This window comes from Rousettus aegyptiacus, unplaced genomic scaffold, assembly GCF_014176215.1.
Source record: "Rousettus aegyptiacus isolate mRouAeg1 unplaced genomic scaffold, mRouAeg1.p scaffold_m13_p_5, whole genome shotgun sequence".
In the NCBI taxonomy this organism is placed as follows: domain Eukaryota; kingdom Metazoa; phylum Chordata; class Mammalia; order Chiroptera; family Pteropodidae; genus Rousettus; species Rousettus aegyptiacus.
Window position 1 is genome coordinate 115045437 of NW_023416308.1, and position 23332 is coordinate 115068768.

Sequence of the window (23332 nt, forward strand, 5' to 3'; positions counted from 1 at the left end):
CTTGAGTTGAGGTAGTCTGAAATGATACACGCCATTAGGATAAAATACGAATCAGATTTGGAAGATGTGATATAATTTAAAGGCTATAAAATAGCTCATTGATAACTTTCATGTTGATTACATGTGAAAATGGTAATGTGTGGATATAAAGGGTTAAATGCAATTTATTATTATACATATTATTAAAATAACTTCACTTTTATAACTTTAAAAATAGTGACTAGGAATTTTTAAATGACATACATGGCTTACATCATATTTCCACTGGATAGGGCTGGAAAGATTATTAGCAGGAGTGGTCCTAGGCAGGAGTTCTGAGGCATGTCAGCATTTAAGCTGTGGTAGAGGAAGAGGAACTGCTTTAATTTTTTGGTTACAAGGAACAACAATCCTCAAATTTAGCTTAAACAAAAAGGGGGACTTTTTTTTGGAGACTTCAGGGCTATTTACTAGAACCAGGGTCAGAAGGTGCCTCCAGAAATCATGAGGATCGGGACCTGGAATTCGTTAGGAATCAGTGCAAAGAGTCTCACGAGCTCTATTTATCTGGGCCCATGTCTTGTTCTCCTTTTCTCCGTGTACCTGCTTTGTTCTTCCGCTGAACCTGACTTTCTCTGCTCTACTTGCGTCCGTGCCAACCCCCCGTCATGCTAACTTGCCTTCCCAGGACAAGGACCAAGAGATGGACTAGAAACCACATGACTCACATCTCAGACCAGACCAGACATCTCAGACCAGATTAATGAGATCCGGATGAGCAGTGCCCAGCTGTCCACTCAGTCATGACCAGAGGTGCAGGGTCATGCAACTGTTTAGTTAGCAGATTCTGGGGATGTAGAACCTTGAAGAAACCCCAGAGGAGACTGAGAAGGGGCAGTAAGAGTGTGAGCATCTCAGAAACCGAGGGAGGAGGGTGTGGCCAATAGAGCCAAATCTGCTGAGAGGCCGAGTCAGAAGAGGGATGAAAAGTGACCTATGGATTCAGCACAGGAGCGATGAGTGTCCTTGGTGAGAGCAGTTTCATGGAAGGGGTGGGAGCCAGAGTGCAGTGTGGAGATGTATGAGCTTGGAAAGCGGGGGCAGGGGAGGCAGAACCGCTTCTCGATGGAGCTGGGATTTGAACAGGAAGAGACGGTGTGGTCTCTGGAGGGAGATGCCGCATCCAGGGAGGAGTCGTTTGCTTGTTTGCTTTTTGTTAAGATAGAAGAGGCTTGAGCTTATTTAACTGGTGATGGAAGGAGCCAGGAGAGAGGGACTGGGCAGAGAGCCAAGCAGATAGTGCCGGTGGGCGAGGCCGAAGGCCGGGCCTGGTCGGAGGCCGGGCTTTCTGCTGCGACGGGAGGAAATGTGGGAAACATGGCAGCCGTCATCACAGGTGGTCAGTGTTGGCTGCAAAGCTGTCTGGTGGGTGTGGGGCTGGGACATGGATCAGAGACTTGGGATAAGTAGGACAGGAAGCTCATGACGGCAGGAGCCCCGGCTTCTGTCTGCAGCCACTCTGGGCCTGTCCGGTCATCTGCTCACATACACACTGGGACATGTAGATACACACGTGATAATCCCAATCACAGAACCCTCTTGGACTGTACCATATTCCCACCCACATTCATACACTGAAGCCTTAACTTCTAGTGCGATGGTGATTGGAGATGGGGTCTTTGGGAGATAAATGGGGTTAGATGAGGTCGTGAGGGTGGGACCCTCATGATGGGATTAGCGTCCTTCTGGAAGAGGCACCGGAGAGATTGCTTCCTTTCTCTTCCCTTCACGGGAGGATACAGTTAGAAAGTGGCCAGCTGCAAGCCAGGAAAAGACCCCTCACTAGGAAGCGAGTCTGCCAGCACCTTGACCTTGGACTTGCCAGCCTCCAGAACTGCGAGAAAGAAAAGTCTGTGGTTTAAGTGGCCCAGTCTCTGGCATGTTGTTATGGGAGCTCGAGCAGGCTAATACGTAAGGCTTGGTGTATACGCACCTCAGCATATTCACACACGCGCGTACATGTTCACATCCGCCCAGCTTGCATGTCCCTGTGTGCCCACACGTGCAAACCCATGCAAGCACAGGTGGATGGATGGCTGGGCAGCTCACACGTCCACACAGTGGCGCGACTTCTTCATTGCCATTTATTGAAACCTCCCATTGAAGGAAGGGGTGGAGGGCAAGAAGGGGAGGCTGTCTTTGTTAGGACTGAGCCAGGCAGTCCAGGGGACCTCAGGGAAAGGGAGCTGGAACAGTGGGGAACATGGCAGTGGGGAAAGGCAGGGCCCAGGCTTCAGGGAGGGTGAGAGTAAGGGGGTACAGGAAGGCTGGGGGTCGAATTTTCGAACTGGTCAGGGCTGGGCTGGGCCTGTGGTTGTGGTGGTGGAAATGCCTTCGCCAAGCTCTCAGAAGACTTCGTTCTAAGAGCATGGACCTTCCCAGGGTCCCCCTGCCCCCCACGATGCTTGTGGAGCCCAGAGGCAGGCAGGGACTTGGGATTATTCTCTGGAGGCAGGGAAAGGGGTCTGCCGCCCTCAGCTGGGGCCCAGGTCCCCTCTGCAGGTCTGCAGAGGGATCCTCTGGGATGTCTTTTCTTCCTCTGGCTCCTGCCTTGGCTCCTTTTTCTGTCGGGACCTAGGGAAAGAGAGCTCAGGAAATTCCTGGGCCTAGACCTGCTTCCCCGAGGAATACTGAAGGAATCGGAGACAGGGCACTGACCAGTTTTTCATGTCTTCGATGGTCTCTGGCAAGGGTTGATTGAGGGTCTCAGGCAGGAAGAAGGCAGCACTGCCTCCCAGGAAGGTGGCGGTCCCAAAAATGATATTGGGGGCGAAGGGGTGTAACTCTTCTGTGATTTTTACCAGCGGGGCCGTCATGCTTCCGATGCGGGAAAACACGTTACCTATGCCCATACCTGTTTGCCTGGGAGAGTCAGAGAAGGGATTGGCAGCCTGTGTGTGGGGTTCTTAAAGGACAGCTCTGGGGCCCCCGGACAGGGGCAGGAAGATGCCACAATCCCACCTGACCCTGTATCCTTTGTCTGGGCCGGTCCCAGGCCCAGCACCTACCGGAGGACTGTGGGGTATAGCTCGCTCGTGTAGAGGAAGAGGCAGGTGAAGGAGCTGGACAGGCATCCCTTCCCAAACACAGCCAGTACTGTCCTCAGGGTCAAGAAGTCTGCAGAGGGAAGAATATGTGGTGGGCCTTGGGGCTCTGGAGTACCTGAGTGTTCTCCCTCCTCAGCACACTTTGTCTCCCTTTTTGCTTTGGCTGCTGGGAAGCTCAGATCCAAACTTAAAGCTGAGTGATAGCTGCTATTCCTGGAACTTTTCAGGGTTGTGTCCTGCTGCCTTTGGGTTTTCCCCTGGCCCTCATGCCTTATTTCCATTTATGTTCATTTGTATATATTCTTGTCCTGAAATAAATCGAGTTCCCTCAGAAGGACGTAGCTGTATCAACACACGAACATGAATACAAAATGAAAATGGCTTTTCCGGAGTTGTGGTGGGCTCTGCCGGGTCCTCCAGCTTGTGGACTGCGGCGATGCCAGCCAGGCCATACCCAACCCTGGAGCGATTCTGCAACACTGTTCAGATACCGCCATACTTTGCTCAGTGCTAGTTAGCTCTCAGAAGGAGTTTTGTTATCATCTAGCTCACCTGCGCTATTTTCTAGATGAGAGACCTGAGCTCCAGAGAGCACAGGGACCTGCTCAAGGTAACACGGGGAACTAGAGATGAAGTCAGTGGAACTGTAGTCTCCGACACCTCACTTCCCAGCCTGTGATGCCCGCAGACACACCGGCCTGCGTGGGTCAGCCTCTTTCAGAGGGTCCTGGGGTAGTTCCAGCCTCTCACCTGAGGGCACAAAGATAAGAGCCAGGATGGACCCTCCTGCCAGGACTAAGGTAGTGGCCAGGGTGATGTGCCGACCCAGATAGGTCATGGAGAGAATGGAGACGAACTTGGCTGGGATGTCGACTCCACCAAAGACGAGCTGGAGGAGGTAGAGGTTGAATCCAAATTCTCCCACACTTAGAGCCAAACTGTAGTAGGCAAAACCGGTGGAGAACCTGAGGGGCAGGGGGAGATCGATCAGCACCTGCTGCCAGGCTGGGACCTTGCTCCTTTCTGGTCAATGGGTCACTAGGATGACGAAGAGTTTCATTTTTTTGTCCCAACTGCACCTGATTGGTCAGGGCTGCCTGAGTGACATTTTGAGGTCTCTGAGATTGTGTCTGGGCTCACCGAGAGAGTGTTGGGATTGGTTACATCTGACACGGGCATGGTCTAGGGTGTGGGGGCAAGGGTGCCACATAATCGACTCTAGAGAATCTCAGGGCTGGAAGGACTCTCGGGGACCATGGGAAGTGATCTCTCTCGGTTGGGTAGCAGTTTAACATCCCGAATGTGGGAGATGAAAGCCAAGCTGTGCTCATGGGTCAGATGCCTTCTCTCCCCTTTGCAGAGGGTGGGATGGTTTCTGAAGAATTCCTGGACAAATTGGGTCCTATTTGGGGATGGCCAGGTTGGAGAAGGGCTTCAAACCGGGTCACAGAAAGGACTCTGAAGGAGCCAAGGAATGTCAGACAGAAGAGAAGGCTCAGGAGGAACACAATTTCTGTCTTCAAGTCTCAAGCCCTGAGGCCCCGCCTTGCTCATTAGGGTCTCGGAGAGCAGAGCTGGACCAGCGGCCGGGGCGGTGACAGAGGAGCATGGCATGGGGAACCTGCTGTGGCAGGGATATGAGCTGGTGAGGGGGTCTGGAACACTCTCCCTGGTGGGGTGGGTGTGACCCCAAAGAAGTAGACCGTGATGGCTGGATCTGGGCGTGGAGCAGGGACGGCCTGAAGTCAAGGTTGGGCTGGGGCAGCCCAGGGGAGAGGACCTCTTGACTCCTCTTGGAGGCGCCCTAGGCTTTGGTCACCTGAGGGGTGAGCCTGCTGGAGGCCTTGGCCATCACCCTGGCGTTGCCAGCGGTCCTAGAGTGTGGACAGGGAGGGGTGGTGGCTTACCAGGCCAGCATAAGACAGAAGGTCACACGGCACAGGATGGGTATCCGGAACAGGTCGACTATACTGTACTTGACGTTGGCCAAGGAGATCTCCTTCTGCAGGTTGTGTATGAGCTCCTTGGGGCAGAGGAAGGGGGGAAATGCCGTTAGTGAGCAGCTGGTGGGCAGCAGGAAGAAGAGAGGGAGGTATAAGCATGGCACCTTGAGAGGCACTTGCTTTGAGCACCAGATGTGAGGTTGGCTTGTGAGCAGGGGAAGCAGAGGCAAGAGGAAGGCACAGCCCAAGAGCAGAGCCGGTTTCCTGCCCCAGACTACAGTTTCTACCTCCGGTCTGATTTTTTCTCCTTCTTTCTTCTTGCCATTGAGGGCAGCCACCCACTGGAGAATCTTCAGGGCCTTTGGAGTCTTTCCAGAAAGGACCATCCAGCGTATAGACTCTGGTACCCACCTGGGGGCCAGAATGAAATCACAGTGGCTCACTCCACGCCTTTTGAGAAGTTGGAAGAACATCAATAACCAGGGCCAGGGGGTCAAAGGCCCAGAAACCTGAGCTGCCTTATTGCCGATTTCATAAAATTTAAACTTGGCCAACTTTGCACCTGGGTTGCCTGCAGCCAGCACGAATTCCAGTGTTTTCTCCCCCTTCCAGAAGAGCCTTTCCTCTGCCCCCTGTTTGGGCTGCTTGTTATCCTTGGGCCCTAGGCCAAGGCAGATGGGGCCAGGGGAAGAGATGACATGTTCGAGGCTGGAGAATCCTGCACGTCCACCTCCCCAGCCTTCCTTGGGCTGCATTCAGGTCTTGGCGGAGAAGGGGCAGGACTGCCGTCCAGGCATAGCTTGGAAAGGGGGCGGAGGTTAGGGTTGTGGCCTAGGGAATGGGCTTGAGGATGCTTGGATTTCCTTGCAAAGGACCAACTCTGCTGGGGGGGGGGGTGTGTGTGAGGAGGGGGTGCCAGCACAACATGAGGTCTTGGGGTTGGCAAATGATTAGCTGACCTCGCCCTCCCTCGCCTCCAGGCTGTACGTTTGCGGTCGGTTCTCCGGGGGCAGTCCCTGAGGGTCACTAGGTGAAGGGGAATGGGGGAGGCAGAAGTGTGGGGAGAAAGGACTGATGTTTGGAAAAGTCTGGACTGAGGTGAAATCAGCTCTGGCTGTGACGCCCACAGGCGCCCAGGATCTAGCCCTAGCAAGGCCCTTGGGGCAGTGGGTGTTGGTCACTTGGCTTCAAACCATCGGGCCCAGCTGGTAGCGGTGGCTTTCGGGGTGCATCGATGCCCACCATCCTGGCGTTTGGTGTCTGTCTCTGCCCTGACACTTTCCAGCTTGCTCTCCCAGGATTATCGGTGACTTCCACCTAGTCACAGTGTCAGAGCCTGGACTCGGTCCTCTCTCCCTGAGAATGATGACCACTGCGGCTTCCCTGTGGGCCAGGCACATGTACGAATTCCTGTGGGCCAGGCACGCGTGACTCTGGGTAACAGGCATTATCATCTTCATTTTGCTTAGAAAAATCTTGGGGCTTGGCGTGGGCGAGACTTGTCCCAAGTCACATGACGAAGGGGTCCAAGCTCTTAACTGTACCCTGTTGGCCCCCACCCTTATATCGTCTCCTGACTCTGCTCCTTCTCGGCCTCCATTTCCTGACTCCACCCTGGACCCCCTGACCATCTTGCACCCCACGATCGCCCATCTCCTCTAGAAGCTTCTATTTCTCATTTCCAAATAGAAATCCATCCCTAGTTCTGCATCTTTTCGTATAACCCTGGGGATTGCTTCTCTTCTCTGAACCCTGGTTTCCTCATCTGTGAAACGGGGATAAGAATGCCCCCTTCACACAGAGATACTGTGAGGATCGGAGACAATGCAGGTCGATGCCCACGATAGGGCCTCGCACACAATAAGTGCTCAGAAAAGGGCTGCTCCAAGGCTTTGCCTCTCTTCTCCAGAATTCGTTTCTTATTTCCTGTCCTTTGGCTTCTAGGGATTCGTTTCCTGTCTTCGGTGTGTCCTCAGGTTGACATGTTGATAATGAACTCTCGACTTACTCGGGGCCTCTGACCCAGGCACCTCGATTCTCTCAGGTTCCCAGGCTTTGAGCTTTCTTCTCCTTTATATCTCAAATCCAGAAACCCCCAAACTCTGTGGGTTTTTCTCTTCAAAATGCCTCTTAGACGTGTCCCGCAGGGTCCTGCCCATATAGTCACCTCTCTTCCATCAATCATCCCCACTTGAGTCTGTCCTTTTGTGCTATGATTTCACAAAGAGAAGCTCACCCGGGCCTTTCAGCGCCATAGCCACCTTCAGCGGTAGTCTCTGTCCCCAAGAAGTCACGACCTCCCTGGCTTTCTGTGCTTGGCCAGCCTGGTCAAGCGTGGCCTTCCCCTGTTTGGCTCTGGTGGGCCTACGAAAGGAGGTGAAGGGAAGAGGGCCACATACCAGGACAACAGGAAGAAGGCAAAGAAAGGAGCGGACACGGTTAACTGTAGCCAGCGCCACTGGGGAATGATGTAGGCCAGGCCGGGCAGAATGAACTGTCCGAAGGAGTAGAAGTAGCCGATCGCAGTTGCCATGATGGCCCGCATCTGGATGGACATCCACTCAACATCTGCAGGAAGAGCCCAAGGACCAGATTAGGGTCCTGCTGGGCCCTGGGTGCCTCCCTGTGAAGGGACACCAGCTCCTAACCCCATCGGCTCCTTGATCTGACTCTGATGCGAAAAGTTCATCGCGCCCATTTTACAGATGCTGTGACTGAGGATAAGGAAGGTAGGACTCCAATTTAGGTCTGTTTGACTGCCAAGCCCAAGCTCTTGACTGCCTCTCTAGTGGCAAGCAACTTCCCTTGTTCGCTTCAGTTTCCTCATCTATATAATGGGGATCATAGTATCGCCTACTTGTGTGTGTAGACTGAGTGAGATCCTGTACCCAGCTGAGTGCCAGGCTCAGGGTGAGTCTGTGATATTGACAGCTGCTGCTATGATGCTTGTTGTTGTTATGTTCAGAGAGGGCCTCTGAGGTCCCCAGAGGGGCAACACCTTGCTTTACCAAGGTCATAGGGGACCTGTGGTTGAGCTGGGCCCATACCCCATTCTCTCATCTTCAGGCTGGTGCTCCCCAAACTCTTGCTTCCCTGACCCCCTCCCCCTGTGGCTCACTCAGGATCACGGTGCTCAGGGTAACCCCTGAGATGCTGGCGCCGCACAGGAAGCGCAAGACCATGTAGGTGGAGAGGGTGGGGCTGAAGGCTGCGCCTGAGCCACTGGCCGCCAGCAGCAGGTAGCTGCAGGACAGGATGGGCTTTCGGCCAAACCTGCAGCTCGGAGGAGAGGAAAGTTTTGGGATAGTCACTGTGAGCCAGCCAAGGTGAGTGACTCTGCAGGCCTGGAGCAAAGGGCTGGCCCTCCCACCTCCCAGCCAGGGCGTGTAACTTCTACCCCAGACAGAGCTTTGCTTGTAAGTGCTGTTTTTTTAATGGGAACAAGTTTGCAATTAGAAGTTTGAGTTAATGAGTGATCTTCACCCACCGCTTAGCTTCCTGAGCAGGGGTCAAAGGACCAACCGTCTCTAAGTAGACTATTCACTCATCCCGACTGCCACCCAGCCACCAGCTTTCCCCACCGAGTCTGCGGAGACTGGAAAACTCAACTCGCAAGGGCTTTGGGGCAGAGAGGTTGCGGCCCACACAAGGATTGGCACTTGCCCGAGTCTACACTACACAAGGACCATCCCCCAGATCTTTGCCTCTTTGGGGGTTCGTGGGTGGAACGGGGAGGGGCGCGGTCATCTCCACGGGCTGAGCCCCGTCCTAAGGAGGCCCCAAGGTCTCACCTGTCAGACAGGTCTCCCAGCACGATCCCGCCGACCAGGGTGCCCGCCATGTATACAGACTGGGCCATCTCCTTCAGTTTGTTGGATTCGCACACCAAGTCCCACTACGCAAGACGGAGGTAGTGTCAGCCGGGCCTGGGCGGGTCCAGACCAGCACTCTCGGCAGTGCGGAGCCTGTGCGCCCACGCATGCAAGCTCGCTCTCCCAGCACCCCCATCTGACATTTCTGAGCCTGGCCCCGCTGCTTCCCAGGCACCATGTCCCCTTTTAGCCCAGCCCAGGCCTCCTTAGGGCTGCCTGTGGCTTTTGGGTGCTCGACCCACAGTTGTATAATGACAGCATCCCTCCAGCTTCTGTGGCCTCTCACGTGACTTACAAAGTCCGCTCAGCTGTCACATCCAGGTCCTCAACCTCCTCTCAAAGCCCCTTTGAGCTTGCCTGCATCCCTGCAGCTCTCTGCTTGCCTCCTCCCCACCTCGCCCATCCAAGGTCAGTACCTCTGCTGCAGCGTGGGCCTCACCCTGTCTCCTCTGGGGGGACATTTCTCCATTGTGGCCACCTCGCTCCATCCCACACCCTCACCCTCGTCCTCGCACGCTCTCCTGATCCCTCCGCGTCAGCGTTTGCACGGGCTCAAATCTCTCCCTCTCCGAACCTCTTTCCCCACCATATTTGCTCCATTTCTCCCTTCCTTTCAAGGTCAAATCCCTTGTATAAGGCACCACACTTGCTATCGGCCCACTCCACCCTCACCTCCCCACTCATTCCTCAATTCCGCCTCTGCCATTCCACCGAAACTGCACTCGCCAAAGCCACCAAAGCCACCGACAATGTCTTTTTCACCAAATCAGTGGATCCTTCTGCATCCTGACCCCACCTGGCGCTCGGCAACCCATGATGCTGCCGGCCTCTCTCTCCACCTGGTTTTCCTCCTTTTCCTCTGTGGGCTCCTTTCTCTCCATCCCTTAAGGTTCCCCGGGCTCTTCCTCTCTTTTTCTCCACTTTCCCCGGGGAAAGTGGCTTCAATTACTATTTCATGATGAAGACTCCAAAACCGTATTTTCAGGCCAGCCTTTCTTCTGGCCTTGACACCAGTAGATCCAGCTGCCAATTGAAATCTCCGCCTGAATGCTGTCCCACAGGGATCTCAGAGTCAGCTCGTCATCTCACTCCCTGTCAGGTGTCAACCTCAGTGACTGGTGGGGCTCTTTGAACGCCTTCCTCTTCCACTTCATAATCCCTCGATCCTCCACTTTCTAACTTTTTCCTAGTTCTCGAATCTACCCTCTTCTATTCCCACTACGACTATCATCTTAGTGCAGGCCTCATCGCCTTGCACTTGGATTAAGAACAAGAGTCAGTATTTATGGAGGGCGTAGGATTCACCACACACAGCACTCCTCCAATCCTCACAAGAATCTTATGATGTAGCACTATCATCTCCATGCTGCAGATGAGGAAACTGAGGCAGAGAGGATGATCGCAACTATTTCCTGGCAGGCCCCCCGCCCTTGATCTCTGTCCTTCTTATCCATTCCTCCCCAATAACCTGAATGCCTTTCTAAAACACCTCTCAAATCAGGTTCCTGTCTTGCCTAAAGCACTCACTGGCTTCCTTGGGGCTCTGTTAACACAGATTCGTAAGGCATTCATGCTCTGGCCCCTGTCTACCTGCCTGGCCTAATCTCCTGCTAATCCTCAGCATGTACCTTTTGTCCAGCTAACCTGAATTACTAGTGTAATGAAGTGGACAATTTTATTCACTAGAAATGCCTTGCGAGACTGTTTTGGAAGTAAAACAGCGTAGAGGAAGAACCACACATTCCAGGGAGGATGGGGGTGGACAAGACTCCAAGTTCTCCAGCTGTCTCTGAGTGACCCAGCGTGGCTGGTAAACCCAGGGGGGCTCTTCTGGCCGGAAAGGGAGCCCCATAGTATGTATGTGGGGCTGGGGGAGGGAAAAGGGTGAAGGAGGAAGTGAGGGGGCGTGAGAAGAGCACGCTAGTGAGTGTCTAGAGAGACTTCTGGTACTTCGTGTCATGCTGCGTCAAGCTGAAGGTGATTCTGTAGCTGGCTGGGACCATGTAGTTCTTGATAATGGAATGTGAGTGGAAGAAATATATGCTCATTCGATTAAGAGGGAATCCCTCGTTCTCCCTTCCTGTTGGTGGGAATGGTGACAACTAGAGCAACTCCGGAAGCCATGAGGTGAAGACAGTGGAGCTTCTGTCAGTCTGGGTCCCTGAATAACTATGGAGCAGAGCCACCCATTAGCCTGAAGTGCTCACCTTAGAACTGCTGCATGAGAAATAGAAACACTTTTATATCCTTTAAGCCATTGAATTAATATCGACGCCTTTGTTACGGCAACTTAGCCTATTCTGATTCATCCCATAAGAAGTTGCAAGTGGAAATTTGATTTCCCTTCCACTCTTCATGTTATTTAATGCCTGAAGAAGTCAGCCTGTTTGGATCACGAGAAGGTCAATGTCATATGTGCTTGGATTGGTTGAAGGCTATTGCCCTGCTCCACTTGTCTGAGGCCAGCCAGACCTGCTGGGTCTCGGCTTCTGTCATGGTACTGGTGATGGTGTAGGCTTTAGAATAACGGTCACAAGCCGGTTTCTTCCAGAAAATGGAACAATTTACAGGAAATACCGTTCCTTGATGGACGTTGAGTCACGTTCACGTTTAAAACGGGCCGCAATCATCACGAGTCCCTGCAGAACCCGTTCCCATCCTCACCTCCATTTCCTCTCTACCCTCGCTTGCTACTACTATACCCCCACATACTCCACTCTGGTTGCATTATTTTCCTTGTTGTTCCTTAAACGTGGCAGGCACCTTAGAGTCCTGGTATGTGGCATTCTCTTGGCCGGGAATTTTTTTTTTACCGAGAGAGCCACCTGCTTACTCTTTCACCTCCTTCAGACCTTTGCTCAAATGTTATCTTCTCAATGAGACCATCCTGGACCATCATATTTAAAGTTGTCACCCCCCAGCAGTCTATATCTCTCTACCCTACTTTATTTCTCTACAGCTCTTATATCATCAGACATAGTGAATATATATATATATATATTTTTGTTTCTCCCCCAAGAATGTCATCATGATGAGGACCAAGTTTCTAGTCTGTTTTGTTCACTCACTACTATGTTTTTGTTGCCTAGAGCAGTGTCTGGTATCGAGTTGTCATTCAATAAATACTTTTGGAACTGACCGAGTGAACATTCCACAGAAAGAACAGAGAGGAAGAGCCTTAGAGGTTAGAGAAATGGCCGACGTCTAAATGAGAGGTCATGGGGTCCACACTCCACATGCTGTGTGGAAGACTGCCTCACTTTACCAGAATGAGAGCACGTCAGGATGGAGAATGTCTAGATTGTATGTAGATATATACAAATCCGTAACTACATATTAGCAAGAAAAACTGGAAAACTTCTATGGAAAATTATATCCCGGGGAATGGTAAAATAAGGTTTTGAAGCTCAGAAGGAGGAGAACTTTGGGGTTAAATATTTCAAAATGTCTTGGACTTCAATTGCACTCTAAGTTGCTCCTAGAGATTGTATGGGAAATGAAACCCATCAGAGCTGATGGTAAAAATGTGGCCATAGCTGCCCTTTAGATTGACACAAATCCATGGAGCTCAGATCAGGGACGTGCAATGTTATCAGTTGAATTGTGTCTCCTTAAAAGATAGGTTGAAGTTCTGACCCCCAGAACCTCAGAATGCGACCTCATTTGAGAAGAGGGTTGTTGAAGATGAAATTAGTTACGGTGAGGTCGTACTGGGGTAAGTATGGACTCTTAATCTAATATGACTGGGGTTTGCAAAAGGTGAGCAGACAAATGCACAGGAAGAACACCATGTGATAGTGGAGGCCGAGGCTGGAGCGATGCACCTGCAGGCTAAGGGATGCCAAGGATGGTGGGCAGCCGCTGGAAACTGGAAGAGGCAAGAAAGGATTCTTCCCTAGATTCTTGTGAGCGATGACGCCTATACCTCGATTTTGGGCTTGTAGGCTCCAGAACTGTGAGACAATGTATGTTCGTTGTTATAAGTTCCCCAGTTTGTGGCGCTTTGCTCTGGAAGCTCTTGGAAACGAATGTAGTGGGTGATACCTGTATGTTCGAAGTGCCTGCTGGCTTGGTAGGTGAGGATGGGAAGGGACTGGGAATAGAAGAGCATGGCAATGAGGGAACCAGGTACGGAGAGAATCGGAAAGATGTGTAACGGTGTCCTGGAGTTTTGTGGGGGAGGGAAAGATATTTAGGGAGATTATTGACATGATTTCTATGTGTTTAGCTGTGTAAAACCCTTGAGAAGACTCTGGTAAGGAAACCTAGTGCTGGAGGCTCAATTATTCTTCTGGGTGCTGGTAGTGTGATTTGTTTTCTTTGGCTCCATGCAGAGTCTGGACCACACGGGGCCTGTGGTTTTAATCGTGTTACACTAACGATGCTATAAAATCTTCAGGTTACTCTGTTTCTCTGGTCATCATTTCCTTATTCTAGTAATGTTACCTTCTAAACTCATGTCAAGATTATCCTTTCTGAGCGTGAGCATCTTTACTGGGCACCTGGTACAAGCAGGTGGTCAGTAAATACTTGTGAAACGGATGAGTGGCTGAGACGCACATCCAGACACCCACCGTTATTCCTTATTTATTTTATTATTTATTATGATTTATGCCTAGAGCACCTGGTCTTCCAAGGTGGTCTCCCATCCAAGTACTAATCAGGCCCGACCCAGCTTAGCTTCCGAAATCAGACATTGGGCTTGTTCAGGGTGGCATGTCTGTAGACCATGGACCATGGCTCCACTGGGGCGCGAACCCAGGACCTTCTGTATGGAAAGCAGATGTGCTAACCACTACACTATGGAACCACATCCCCACTGCTATTCCTCATTTCTCTTTGCACACTCAGCATCCTCTTACCTCCAAGGAGACATGTATTACATACCAGCTAGCTGCCTATTTACTCATCTCTTCGCTATTCTGTGATATCTCCTTTGACTCTTTCTCCCCATCAGCTAACCGAATAGTTGGCACATAGTCAACGTTAATGTTTGTTCAATGAATAATTAATGAGTGAACAGGGCTGGGGTGAATATCCATATTTTACTGATGAGGCCCAGAGTGGAAAAATAACTCGATGGTGGGAGGGAACTTCCTGATGCTTCCACCTAGCCCTGGACATGGATGTGAACTGGGCTGACCTCTTTCTCATCAATTTTTGGGAACTCTATATAGAGTTCTTGCTCCTAAATTCCTAGTCCAAATTTCCAGGCCTTCTTTTTTTTTTTTTTTCCCTTGGAGAGTTAACTGAGCCCCAGGGAGCTGGGTTCTGGAAAGGAAGGAGAGGGAGCCCACTGAGTAGGATCGATACACCAGGAATGTGGTAGGGGAGGAAGACAGGGTCCATGAGACTCAGGAGCAGCCTTCGCAATTGATGCCGTAATAACCGTATGAAGCAGGTACTATTAATAGCTCCATTTTATAGACAAAGGAACCGAGGCACAGAGAGTAAATCACTTGTCTAAACAAAGCTTGGTTCATTTTAAGGCAGAGATTCGAACTCAGGTTTGCTGGAGCCTCAACTAATGCCCTTGACCACGGCTCACTGATGCCTCACTTATACTTAGCTCTGAGCTCTGGGCTGCAGGGGAGAAGGCTTAGTATATAGGACCTGTTGCTGTGAGCCACCATGAGACATGCAGCACAGGATGGGCCAAAATTGTGGGTGAGGAGCCAGAGCCAGGTGGGCCGGTCTGATATCAGGTCCGGGGGGTGAGGGACAGGCTTAGGAGCTGGAGCAGCAGCAAGATCATAGGCCGGGAGGCCCCTCCAAGGGAAAGAAGAAGGCTGGCCATAAAAGATCTAGGCGAGCCATTCATGATCAAGGCCATGATCAGCAGGATGGGGCCCTGTTGTGTTTGTGTGTGTGTGGGAGGGGGCTGACCCTGTCAAGGGACTCCGCATGGGGTCCATACCCCCTGGACCAAAGACAAGGGACACAACCTTCTCTAGCTTTGGGGGCTTTAGAACCAGCTCAGACCTTGGGGAGAATTGCTGCAGCTCCTGCCAACTCTCGGACCCCTGAGGGAACCTCTGCTGGGGTACAAGGGCCAGAGAAGAAGAAGATGCCCGGGGAGTGTCACAAGGGCATGGGTCTCCGGCTCTGCCGCTGAGTAGCTATGTGTTCCTGGGCCAGTTACTTAACCTCTCTGTGAGTCAGTCTTTTCATCTATACTGTGAGGCTGATACCAGTACCTGCTTCTCAGGACTGTAAAAAACATAAGAAATGAAAAGCACCCAGCGCTACTTCTTCGTAAACAATCTGCACTCGCTACATGATAATCGTTTTATATTATTGTCACATGCATCGCAAGGCCTGTTCTCACAGGGACATGTGATATAGTAGAAATGGCGTGGATTCTGGAGTCATGACCCTCGTCCCTCCTCCTGTAAAAGCTTGACCTCGCCATCATGGCTGAAGGGTTACCTTCTGGATCTGAGCCCAGTGTACTTCTCTGTCAAATGGGGACGATGTGTGCAGGCTCATGAAAGAAGTGCGGAGCACCAGCTCAGGGCCCTGCACACACTCGGTACTCACTGAGTACGTTCTTGACCTTGGAGGCCCCAGAGGACAGCCCCGGGGGGCTGTCCCTGGGAGTCGGGCTGGGCCAGAAACATGGCTGGGCTGGGGCTCCGTGGTCCTTAGCCAAGAGTCAGACCGGAGACTGGAAAGGGGGAGGCGATAGGAGAAATACTCAGGGCAGGGCTGATGGCGAGCAAGTGGGGGTATGTAGAAGGAGTAGAGCCAGAGACCAGAGATGGACAGGCGGTCTAGGAGTTGGGCAGCTGGGGATGTAGGGGTGGGGATGGGGGAAGGCCCTGGGTATAAGACAGGAAGGCTCAAGGGCCAGAGAAGACTCACAGGGATCTTAGAGGGCAGGGGCTGCTCATGCACGGTCAGACCCAGGCCTCTGCAGGCCGCGGGGTTGGGTTTCAGGATGCCCAGACCCAGCCGGGCACCCACAGGCCTGAGGTTCAGTAGGGAGGAGACGTGGGCTACAGCTCCTCCCCAGGAGATCCAGAGCCCACAGGGAACCTAAACGAAACTGGGAACTTGGCTGGCAAGGATGTAAATTGATGCATGACTGGGTACAAGACCTGCAAACTCTGCTCTTGGCCCGGCTCATGCACCTGGCTCCTGAACAGTCGCCAAAGGCTGATGATGCATGGCCTTCGTTTACAATCCATGCTCCCTGTACTTCCCAGACTTGAAAGAAAGGTCTTTGTTTCTTCTTAATGTCTCGGTAAAGCTCCTTCTGAAAAATTTCAACCTTGTCTCTGCTGGACCCAGAGAAAGAAATGCTGTGGCCTCCTCTGCCAGGAGGGCTTAGGGGATTAGGGGGGCAGGGAGACTCTTGGTGCTGTGCTCACTCCCACCCTCACCCACGCCCTCCTGGGGGAGTTCCTTACTATCTCCTTCTACAAACATGGGGACTTAAGTGGGGAGGGGAGTGACTCACCAGGTCCTGCTCTGGGGCGGAGCTGGGACCTGCCCTCAGGCTCAGGCCTGTGCTGTTTCTAAGGGTGGACGGCTAAGTGGGGGCCTCCTAGTGAGGAGAAGCTGTGGGGCCTGGGTGAGCCAGGGACAGCTCCCTGGGAGAGGTCCTGCAGTCTTAAGGAGCAGGGGGAGGGGGTGGGGGGGCTCTGAGGCCTGGCTACCTGGATTTGATTCCCACCGACAACACCATTTACGAAAAATGTGGTGCCTTGGACCAGGGACCTGTCCCTTGCTTTCCTTGCCTGTAAAACTAGAATAATACAACAAGGGCTAACCGCAGAGGGTTTTCGTGAGAACTAATGAGTTAAGATGTCCAGAGTTCCGAGGGGGTCTCTGGCACAGGGAACGCATGCGCGAGACAAGGGGGTGGTAGCCGCGGTTATTCGACCGCTCGTTTTTTAAGCGCTTGAACAATCGCTTCGGGTTTTTTGTTCCTTTGGCTAGGTTCTGTGTTTTTGGAGGACAGGGACGGTGGCTTTTACTTCTGTCTGTCTCCCCAGGGATTAGATGTACAGCGAGTCACCCAAGCATTAGGAAACTTGTTCCCAGATAGCGGGGCATCTCCAACTCCGCCCCTGCTCCCGACCCCCGAAACACATCCAGTCTCCGGGTTCCACAGATGCCAGCTCACTAACCTCCCCGGTAGCTACGCCCCTTTCCACCTGCCTTTCTCCGGCAGACCTGTGGCAACCTGCTAACTCATCTCCCCGATGCTGGACTAAAACTCCACAGGGCACTCTCCACCCTGCAGTCGGTGACCATCCTTAGGAAGATCGGAGCGTGCCCCTCTCCTGCGCAACGCCATTCAACGGTCCCCGCCGCCTTGGGACGGAGACCACACCTGGCCTTAGCGTCCATGCCAGGCCCTCTCGTCCTGTCTAGCCCCTGGCCGGAGGCCTCCATAGCCCCCTGCCCGTAGCTCCAGGCTTCCTTGCTCTCCTGCCCTCACGACCGTTTTGCTTTCTTCATGCTCCTGTGGACTGTGCACTTGACCCCATACACACTGTCCCTTTTGCCCCTCCTCAGCCTGCTGGCTACCTCTCAGCCCTCTTTCACACTCAGCGCAGGCACTGTTGACCCCTGCAAGCCCCTGTGGGTGCCCCCTCCAGGCCGGTTAGATGCCCTGCCTCTGGGCTTCAAGAGCACTCTGAGTTTATAAAGCTCCCATCCATTCATTCCACAAATATTTACTTCACAGAGCGCCTGCCCTGTGCCAGGCACTGCTCTATCTAGCTGCTGCGGATACAATCCCTGCCCCAGGAAGCTGGCACGTCCCCCTCCACCGGCGGTAAATCCATAAGGGCTGAGCCTGCTCCTCATGAGAGGTGAGCTTCTGGAGGGCCGGCGAGGCTCAGGTGTTCTGTGACTCTGCATCCTCAAGATTACGTATGTAGCCGTCAAGCAATGTTTGTTGGCTACTGGATACATTTCGGGCACTGTGCTCGGTGCCGGGAAGAAAATGCGCATGTGGCAGGGAGGAAATAGAATCTAGGGGATGTGAGAGTCCGCGACCCACCGTCACAGTTAGGACCGTGGCTCTGGGGCCAGGGGCCTGCTTTCACACCCTGAATCTGCCACTTTCTGGGGGTGCGACCCTGCTTCTCTGTGCTTTGTTTCCCCACCTGAAAAATGGGCTTATGATACAAACTACCCTGTAGTGTTGTCAGGCAGGTTGAAAGCGTTAACATTTACGAGACACTTAGAACAGCGCCTGGCGCATGGTAACTGCTTTATGCATCATAAATATTCATAAATATTCATTAAACCAATGAAAAACAATCATTTAGGCTCTGAACGTGGGGAACCCAGATTCAGATCCTACCGCTACCAGGTCCTGACTGTGTGTAATCCTGAGAAAGTCTTGGAGTCAGGCTGAGCCTGAATTTCCTCATCTGTGAACTGGAGAGACTAATAAGACTTCCGTCGCTGAGGAGCCATCTCCTGAGATTCCAGGAGCCCAGCTCGGGGCTGGCACTGGGTAAAAACTTCGAGACTCTTCTAATGAGGCAAAAGTTCCTGCCCTTGAGGAGCTCATGGTCCCCTGGTGAAGAATAAAAACATTGGCCTCTGCTCACTGCTCAGACGCCACCTACTCCAGGAAGCCTTCCTAGCATCCTGTGGCTCCTCCCTCTTCGAACCACCATAAACACTTGTCCCCCTGTGCCTCTTATGGACTTCAGCTTTAAGTTCTGGTTCTGAAACCGACCAGCTGTGTGGCACTGGATCTTCCCTTCTCTGAGTCTTAGTATTTTTGTTGTTGTTGTTTTAATCTGAAAAAGGAGATATAATCACCTTCGACAAACTACCACTGAGGGAATCGAACTGGGAAACAATGTCTACAAAGCACGAAAATGCGCCTGGCGGTGTGCAGATTCTCAGTAAATGCCAGTTCCCACTCCGTCCTATCACGGTCTCCTGACTGGCCTGTCACTCTGTAACTCCTGGGGATGGCAGGCGGAAGAACCAGGGGATAAATGAGGGCATAAATGAATCGGGGGTGACCCCAGGAGTGACTGGGGGTGGTGGATGAGACCTTTCTTGCGTCCGCTCAGGCACATTTCAACCTTCCCCTCTGTCCGCTCATCCCCCGCCTTAGGGCCTTTGCGCCAACAAGGTGGAATTTTCTTCCTTTCCTGCCTGGCCGGGCTAACTGTGGCTAGACACTGGATCTCAGCTCCGCGGTCACTGTATGGAAGCTTCCTCCAGTGCTGCCCCTGCCTCCCCCACACCCAGCCCAGGGGCAGGCCACGGTCTAAGGTCACAGCCCAAAATACTTTGAGGCTGTCATTTTACACTCCTTTGCATGGTACTTTCGTTAGCCGATGTGACTCCCCACCTGGCTGGGGATCAGGGACGGTGCATTTTTGTGTCCCCAGAGCTTAGCACTGTGCCCGTCACAGGAAGGGCTGCTCGTTAAAGGAATCGAACCTTGTGGCTGGGTTGCATCTGCACCCAGGTCCTTGCTCTCTGCCTGCCCGGCACCCCTTCCCCGGGTCCTAGGAAGCCAGAGCCCCAGCCTGTTCTCCTGTCCATGACAGCTGCAGGGTGCAAGTGGGGGAGAGGGGTCGCCTCTGGGCATACCTCGGTCACAATGGAGCTCCTGGCGCTGATGTTGTAGACCCAGCCATCTAGGCATGGCTCGGTGGCCCTGTGGGTATCGTTGGGCAGGCTGGCGTTGGGTGGGTACACGAAACGGAGGCAGCGCTCAGGCTTCCCATTCAGGCCCATGGGGAGCACCCAGGGCCCCGCGGAGGCGTTGGGGGGCGGACGACAGTGGTAGGAGGGGGTGATAGCTGTGAAGATCTGCAGCAGGTTGTGGTTGGCCATGCCGAGGATCGGGAGGCCCAGCAAGGTCATGACGATGAACTGGAAGGGGCCCTTGCTGACCACGCTGTCCATGAGTGTGGAGAAGGTCATGGCGCCAGGCAAGATGAGCCAGAGCTGCGGGCAAGGCACCAGGCCGGGGAGAGGCGTGTGTGCGCGGGCATGATGTGTGGGCACGTGGATGGGTGTGGGCACACGAGTGGAAGGGCGTGACTAGGTGTATGCGGGGGCACGAGTGTGTGGAGCGTTGTGTGTGTGAGTGCATGAGGACGCGGGGCTCAGCTATGCGTGCCCACGGATTTACGTGTGGCTGCACGAGGATGGACCCAGCTGCACGGACAGCTGTGCGGCCACAGGCGTGCGTCCACGGGGGGTCTTACGGGGGTGTGTACACTTAGGCTGACGCATAAGGGCACAGCTGTGCGAGCTTCTGTGTGTGTGCGTGTGCGTACTTGTGGGCATGAGTATGCGTGTGCTCAGCCAGGCTGGTCACACGTGCCGCATGCATGTGGCAGAGCAGGTCACACAGCTGGGACCAAGGCGCCCGGTCTTGGACATTTACCACACAGGACGGGTGGTGGGGCTGGGTGGGAGAGGTCCCTGGTTATCCTGAGCAGGCATGTAAGGTTGGCTCAGGTCGTCTGCTGGGAAAGTCCTCCCCAAGCCCAAAGCCTCCTGGTTCTCAGCAGTCCGCTGGGGTTAGGCCCACGATGCTGGAGTAGCAGAAGGGGCCCAGGCAGGTCCCGGAGGGCAGAAGGGGTTTGGCCAGTTGCAAGGAAGAAGGAGGGCCCCGCCTTGGGAGTTTCTCAGGAGTGCCTGGGGCAGGGGTCCGGGGGGCGCCGCCACCCCTCCTCACCTGGTGGCTGGGCTGAGCTCCCTCTGGTGGGTCTGGCGGCCGAGGTGACAGGAGCGCTCGCTCTGTCCCGAGGTCCGGAGGCTGCTGAAGCTGGGCAGCTCTGCTCCAGCAAGCTGTGTTTGCGCCTACCCCAGGGGGGCTTACATAAGGCCTAAGCCGTTTCCCCGGGCTAATGTTTGACTTCCTTTTGAGGATTAAACTCCACCAGGGAGAGAGCTGTGGACCCATCAAGCCCAGCTTTCCCCAAAGGGAAAAGCTCTGCTGCCTCAGCAAAGGCCGGGGTTACCGGCAGTGTGGGCGATTCGGGCCGGCCCACTGAGGAGTCTGGGCGGGTGTCTGGCTGAGCTCTGAGGGCCCAGGGTCATCTCTGAGGGCCCAGGGTCATCTCTGAGTGGACACTCTGAGGACCTGGAGACGAGAATAGACAACATTCTCCAGGGCACCCACTTACCTCACCTGGTACCTCCTGAGATGGGGCCTGGAGACTTGCCTCCCAGGCAGAAAATGTCACCTAGACCTATCCTGGAGGGCATAGGGCTGTCGCCCCCTGGGTACCTGGGGCAGCCAGGGCTCCTCTGAGTCTCGGCCCCAGGAAACAACCCCCTTCCGGCTCACTCTCAATGGACAGGCTCCTCTTTGGTCTGGGTGCTTCCCTTTGGGGACAGATCTCAGTCCTTACTGTTTTATTTTTTACTCTGAATATTATTTTAATTATATAATAATGTGTTTCATGCATAACATACAGAAAATGCAAACAAGCTGAAGAGAAGAAGCATCCAGTCTCACGGGAGAGCCAGCTCCGGGAGCTGCTGTCGTGTGCCCACCCCCCACCCCCACGCGGCCCTCATCGGGGGGTCGTGGTCTAGGTCCCCGTTTTCTAGCAACCAACACGAGGCTCGTTTCACCCTCACAGCAGCCTGTTGCTATCCCAGCGTTATAAATTAGGCAATGAGGCACAGAGAGGTTAAGTAACTAGCCCACCATCCTCCAGCCAAGTGTCAAGGCAGGGGCAGCGTGGCCCTGAGCTCGCTCCTGTCCCTCGAAGCCAACATTTTCTAGGGGCACCGTCCTGCCTCTCCCGTAGCAAAGTCACCCAGCCTGGTCTTCGATAGTACTGCTGCCTGACTACCACTAGCTCACCTCTGTACCTCTCCCTCTGGAGATCCCTGGGACCTGCCCCATCCCACCTGCTCTGGGTGGGGGAGGGGAGGGGTGGTGCGGTGACCGGAGGGCCCACCTGGGGCTCCCCTTTCTGGTTGGGCCCCCTTCTCCAGCAAGAAGGCAGCATCCAGCTCGCCAGCTCTGGCTAGGCTCCTCCCCCTGAAGTTTCCTGGGTCTCTCTCTCTCCCCAACCCCCACCCCAGGGTAGGGTCAGTTGGTAACCCAGGTCCGGCCCCTCCTCTCTGCTCCCCACCTGGGCCCAGCAGTAATTGATGTTCTGAGTGGCCCCAGGCAGAGTGAGATCCGGAGTCATCAAAGGAAGATTAAATTATGCTCCGAGGCAGCCAAGGGGTTGTTTTAGGAAGGTTTTCGACTGTGAGTCTTGTGGAGAGCTGGGCCACTGCCCGGAGCCCCCCTGTCCTGGGCATATGCCCTCTGCAAGATTTTCTGGTTCCTAATTGGGCCTGAGTTATCCGTCTGTTCCTGTCCTAGTGGAATGCTGTTTAAAGGAGCCTGATGACGTCCCACAGAGGCTGCTGGAAGTGAGCCAGATAATAGATGTCCAAGCTGCCCGGTCAGGGGCAGCCCCCCTTCCTCTGGCCCCCGGTGGCTGTATGTGCCTGGATGTGCTTGGATTCATTACATCTGAACCAAGGCATTCTATTAGCCAGTCCCATGGGGACTGTGCCCATGAACCTGCTGTATGACCTTGGGCAAATCACCTCTCTCTGGGCCTCTTGTTTCCCTTCATTAGTTAAATGGCTTTAAAGAGAACACACCAGAAAAGTCTCTTATTCAAACAACATATCGGGTTCATCAGATCAATATATAAAGCAGATACCAGAGGGGGGTGGTCTGGCTAAAGTGGGGGAGGGGTGGAGTGAAAGTGGCCCCCTCCACAACACCCCCCCCCATCCTTCCCAGCTCAGCCTTCTCCCAAGGGCATCCCTGCCTTCAGCATTTCTATTATATTAGAGGATCCATCGCTTCTTACATGCTGCGATCTTAAATTCAATATGTTGAAATTAACTTTTTTTTTTTTTAAAGAAATTATGCATTTGGGAAATCTGTGCTAAATGCATTTTTAATTTTGGACATGGAAATCGATTTTCTTCTTCCCTTTCTCCAGCCTCCCTTTTTTTTTTTTTTTTTCTTCTTTTCTCTTTCTTCCTTTAATCTCCTGCCTCCACTCTTCTGGAGTTTCCTCCAAGCTGAGCTGGGTTTAACCAGTTTCCCCTGTTCTCTGCTGGGTCCCAGCACAGACATGTGTTTTGAGCCAAAAGGGCTCAAGGAACCATGCAGTCCAACATCCTCATCTTATATGTGGGGGGGGACTGGGGTCCAGCGAGGAAAAGGAACACAGATCTGACTCCACCTTCCTCAAAGTGCAGTCTTTCCACATCTTAAATTCATTCAGGCAGGGGAGGGGATCAGACAAGCCAAACAGGGACTTCTTATTCCCAGGAGCCGTGGGGGAGTCTGGGTGTTTTGGCCAATTACAGGGACCACGCTGAACTTTCTGTGGGCCATCCACCCTCCTCCTACCCACTCTTTCGTTCATCTGTTTACCTCCCCATCCTCTCTCCCTCC

General features: G+C 53.4%; 1 protein-coding gene and 1 non-coding gene across 5 annotated transcripts; both read right to left on the reverse strand.

The window, feature by feature from the left end:
- Nucleotides 1-2104: 2104 nt before the first annotated feature.
- SLC22A8 (solute carrier family 22 member 8) lies at nucleotides 2105-20792 on the reverse strand. Of its 4 annotated transcripts, none has more exons than XM_016127931.2 (11): nucleotides 20582-20792; nucleotides 19483-19842; nucleotides 8821-8924; nucleotides 8148-8302; nucleotides 7429-7597; nucleotides 5317-5440; nucleotides 4994-5109; nucleotides 3837-4051; nucleotides 3048-3156; nucleotides 2698-2901; nucleotides 2105-2613 (listed from the first exon to the last, which is right to left on the reverse strand). In XM_016127931.2, exons 2-11 carry the CDS (start codon nucleotides 19816-19818, stop codon nucleotides 2514-2516), a joined length of 1632 nt encoding a protein of 543 aa, XP_015983417.2. In that variant the 5' UTR covers nucleotides 19819-19842; nucleotides 20582-20792; the 3' UTR covers nucleotides 2105-2513. The 4 variants fall into 4 exon arrangements, with proteins under 4 accessions (XP_015983417.2, XP_015983419.2, XP_015983420.2 ...); XM_016127933.2 differs by having other exon boundaries at nucleotides 19483-19570; nucleotides 20582-20705; XM_016127934.2 differs by having other exon boundaries at nucleotides 19483-19549; nucleotides 20582-20703.
- Nucleotides 13639-13711, reverse strand: TRNAG-UCC. Its single transcript has one exon. It is a non-coding gene; the product is annotated as a tRNA-Gly (tRNA).
- Nucleotides 20793-23332: the final 2540 nt, after the last annotated feature.